Consider the following 4,076-nt stretch of genomic DNA (forward strand, 5'->3'; position numbering starts at 1 on the left):
CCATGTGCACGAATTCCTAAAAGGGGGCAGAGGGGGGGAATGGAAGGGAGGGGTCAACGGGGAGCAGGACCGGTGGAGGGGGGTGAAAGCCTGGCATGGGAAGCCTCCCTCTTCCCTGCCTTCGACACGCTTGACCAAGGTTTTTTTCGCGCGATAGTCATATCCATACCTTGATCTCGCGCCCATGGTCTGACACGTCGATGAATACCTGGGCGACCAGGATGGCAATGAGCGCGTAGAGGATGGCAGGGAAGTAGACAGAGATCATGTGCCACCAGTTCACCAATTTCAGGAATCGGGAAGGTCGGGCACGGTACGAGGATGCTGACAAGTGGTCTTCGTAGGAGAGACCACCCGCGGAGCCTGCCAAGGAAGAGGAGGAGACAGCGTGTCGTAACCCGGTGGGGGTGGGAGGGGGGGAGGACGAGGTGGACGAGGCGAGGGAGGAGGAGGAGGCATGAATGTGGCGTCTATTTAGTTCACCCATGCTTAGACTGGAGATTCTACAGCGATGGATTCGTAAAACACGAAGGGTTTGAAGAGGGGTTGGCCCGGCTGGTGGAGATCGGGGGGCGCACGGGGGAGGACAAGCGATTGTAGATCAGGCAAGCAGGTGCCAAATTAGTAATACCTGGAAAGCGACTTAAAGGATGGTCTTATCTGTGTTTGGACGTACGTATACTGCAGAGAATGAGGTCAAAGATCTTGTCCTTCTTGAAAAAAGAGGCATGAAAAGAAGCGCCACAGCAAGCACATGATAAGTACCGCGTCGTCCCCTCCCGTGATGACGAGCAAGAAAAAGAGATCGACAGGACGCAGCTATGACCCAAAAAAAACATGTGCCGCACCCATCGCCCTTCCCATCTCAATGCTAATATTCAGGCAAGACAAAGACATGCGTCATGTCTTCGGTCAGGTTCGGGGAAAAGTGTGGTTTGTTGACTTTTTATGTGGATGGCCAAGTGGGTTGCAGTGCCCCGTTCAGATCTCCAGTGCGTGGCTATCTCATGCCGTGACAGGACGCTCGCCTGGACGACGCTATGAGCGACACATACACCAGTATGTCACCCTGTTTGGGATTTTTCTCCGTGTTGTGTGAGATTTTTGTTTGGCTCGGTGGTTGGAATGTTGTAGAAATGTTGTGAAATCGTCGAAGCGTGCAAAATATAAGGTAGCGAGTGACGGTATGGCTATCACGTGACTCTAGCACGGTTGTATTTATTTTTTCCATGGAAAAATCCTCGTGCATTCCGAAGTGGCAACAGAAAAAACACAAAACGGACAAACACTACCTTTCATAAACGATTTACATGTAGAAAAGAATCTTCACGCATTTCGAAGTGGCAATAGAAAGGAGAGGTATTTCACAAATCATGTTTTTGTAGAGAAAAGAACCTTCATGCATTTCGACGGGGCAGAAGGGAAAACCAAGCAAGGACAAGAAGCGTATTCCATACATTATGTTTGTCTTGGTAAAACCAATCAATTCTTTGACCTTGTGTGTTAGAAAAACTTTGTTGCGGTTCCCACACGTCCCGATCTCCTGCACTCTGTGATCAATTTACGCCGTCTTTTCATACACGTATCCGAACACTAGCTGCAAATCCCCCCTGGGGTCCTCAATTGTCTTCAGCAACTTATATTGTCGTGCGTTCAGACGTCGATCCAAACTGATGATGCGAGCACCTACTGGCGCTGTGGCCAAAACGTCGTCGATGTCCCTCGAATATTTAGTGGCATAAATGAACACGACCTCCGCATCCGACAAGTCGACGTCTACGAAATCTTTGTTGACAAATTGAGTTGGGGATCCCCTCAATCGCTTGAACTTCCCTTCGTATTTGATCGCCTCTTTATGTAAACCTCCAAGGTATTCTACTCCGATGGCTTTCTTCCACCGTGCGAGCTTGGCGGCTCCCAGGACTGCCCGTCCCACGCCCGATCCTAGGTCATAGAATACCCCGCTTCCAGATGGATTCGCTGCTCCGAGCAAGACTGCCAAGAAGGCTAAATCGATTTCTGCGTAGTAAAGCGTCTTGTCGCGCACCTCGCGGTCATCCCTCCCCTGTTGGTACGATTCCTTCGCCTTCTCGGCAAGCTGCTTTCTCCTGACAAACCCCACCGTGCCAGCCTCAGTTAGAGCCAAATCCTCCTCCTTAGGATCATACAAAGCTTCCACTGCATCCACTGCCGCTTGCTCGTCTTCAGAAAGGGTGAAGGCAAAGTTTTTGTTCTTCAAGTTCTTGGTCAGCAACGCAAAGATGCCCGCAAGACCAGCAAAGACACCAATGGAGCTGACACCGATGATCTCAGCGTTCAGAGTCGGCTTTGTGTCGTCTGTGTACGCCAAAAGTGTATTTCCGGTGTGCTGCAAGATGTCCAGTGTCGAGGTCACATCCAACCCCGTAACCAAGGAGTGCGCATGACGAGTCCGAGAGAGGGATGACGTAGACAGGAGCTTTTGGGAAGGTAGAGGGCTCAAAAAAGCTCCACTCTGGCCGATGAACAAGCCAAGCATTAAAAATGCAACATTGCAGCAGAGATTTCTCATGATTCGTCGGGTCTACTCCTGCTTGGGGAGATGGAGTGAAAGCGATTATTGGGTGGACGGATGCGCGGTGGGACGGTGATGACGGGGTAGGACATGATGGCGAGACCACTGTCATGGCACGAATGTCTTCCATTTGCGACCTGTACGACAAGAGGTACACGCACGTCGCTCACGACGAGCAGATGACGTGCATAACCAAACACGCCCAGGTTTGCATGCAGATTCCAATTGAGATTGCAAATATGTGACGCAGGAGGAAGTCGTATGGCGGTCGCTGAAATGTGTGTTGCAGTAGAATAAAAACGGTCTCCCAGCGCCTGCACTGAGTGTTTCTCCTTGGCAAGATCAGGGCCTATCCCTCGCACAGTTCAGCAGCATATGTGATTTATAAGCAGGTGAAATATTTGAGGAATTCTCGTCCGTCTAAATGCCCTTAAATGTGAAGTGGTCTATTTGTAGAGGAGCCTTGGATTGTAGCCGGCCATCCCCACCTCGACAACACGCCATCGCCCCCGACGAAGAACTACGACAATTGCACATAACAGAAGTATTAAATATTACATCCTTTGTCATTTGTTCCGTCTTTGTATCCAAATTTTGTGTTATGCTACAAAACCAGAAGAAGTTCAGGATAGCACAAGCTTTGCGCTGCGTAGGGCAGGAATGCCTCTGCCCCGATACGTCCTTCCCACTGTTCTCCTGTTATTCCTAGTCCTGTCGTCTTTCCGTCCCTCCCGCCCTCATTCTTTTCTCCATTTAACTCGACTTCAACCCCCACCTCTCCGAAAGACACGACCCTCTCGGCGCTCAAAGTCTTTTTCACTTCTCTCTCCCTCGCTTCGCCCACTGCCGGAACCAGGGCAGTATAGCAATGTTGTGCCTCCATTCTCTTCCTCAACTTCACGCCTCGATCTTCCATGATCCCTTTCAGCCGCTCTAGCAGCTGCCCAGCCACGGGGATCAGGACCACCTCGACTGGCTTTACCCCTAGATGCCGAATGCCTACGATGGTCCCATACAGCGTAGCCAAGGCTCCCTTGTCAGGAGGTTCGACGCTCAAAAATTCGTCCACCCGCTCTGCAAACGTCTTGCAGATTACCGAAGCCAATGGACGGTAAACACCCGAGTACTTCCTCACGAGCATGGCCAGGGTCTGGGCGGCGAAAGACCGCAAGGCATAGTGGTCGCCCGCCCCGTCTCCCCCCGTCTGTCCCCACCCGTTGCCCGCCTTCCAGTCTGCCCCCCTCCCTCGCTTCGTCTCTTTGGACGCAGCCAGGCCCGCGACGCCTTCGCCATGGGAACCCAGCCGGTTGTTGGCGATCACGGTCATCACGCCTGGAAGCATTTGGTGCAAATACAGGTCTAGGTGCATGTGCGGGTTCACCACCATGCAGCGAAACACGCGCATGACAGCCCAGAGCGGATCGAGCGAGCCCCGGCCCCCCGCCCCGACCGCGGCCGTGACCGTGTTGTGGATGTGGAGGGAGAGGTAGGGGACAAGCTCGTGCAGCCCCGTTTCCGTGCC

General features: G+C 52.4%; 1 protein-coding gene across 1 annotated transcript; it reads right to left on the reverse strand.

Moving 5' to 3' along the window:
* Positions 1–1,451: 1,451 nt before the first annotated feature.
* On the reverse strand, positions 1,452–2,576 carry NGA_2114600 (uncharacterized protein). Its single transcript, XM_005853834.1, has one exon. The coding sequence runs from the start codon at positions 2,549–2,551 to the stop codon at positions 1,562–1,564; it is 990 nt and encodes a 329-aa protein (XP_005853896.1). The 5' UTR covers positions 2,552–2,576; the 3' UTR covers positions 1,452–1,561.
* Positions 2,577–4,076: the final 1,500 nt, after the last annotated feature.

This window comes from Nannochloropsis gaditana (assembly GCF_000240725.1).
Source record: "Nannochloropsis gaditana CCMP526 unplaced genomic scaffold scaffold714, whole genome shotgun sequence".
NCBI classification, from domain to species: domain Eukaryota; class Eustigmatophyceae; order Eustigmatales; family Monodopsidaceae; genus Microchloropsis; species Microchloropsis gaditana.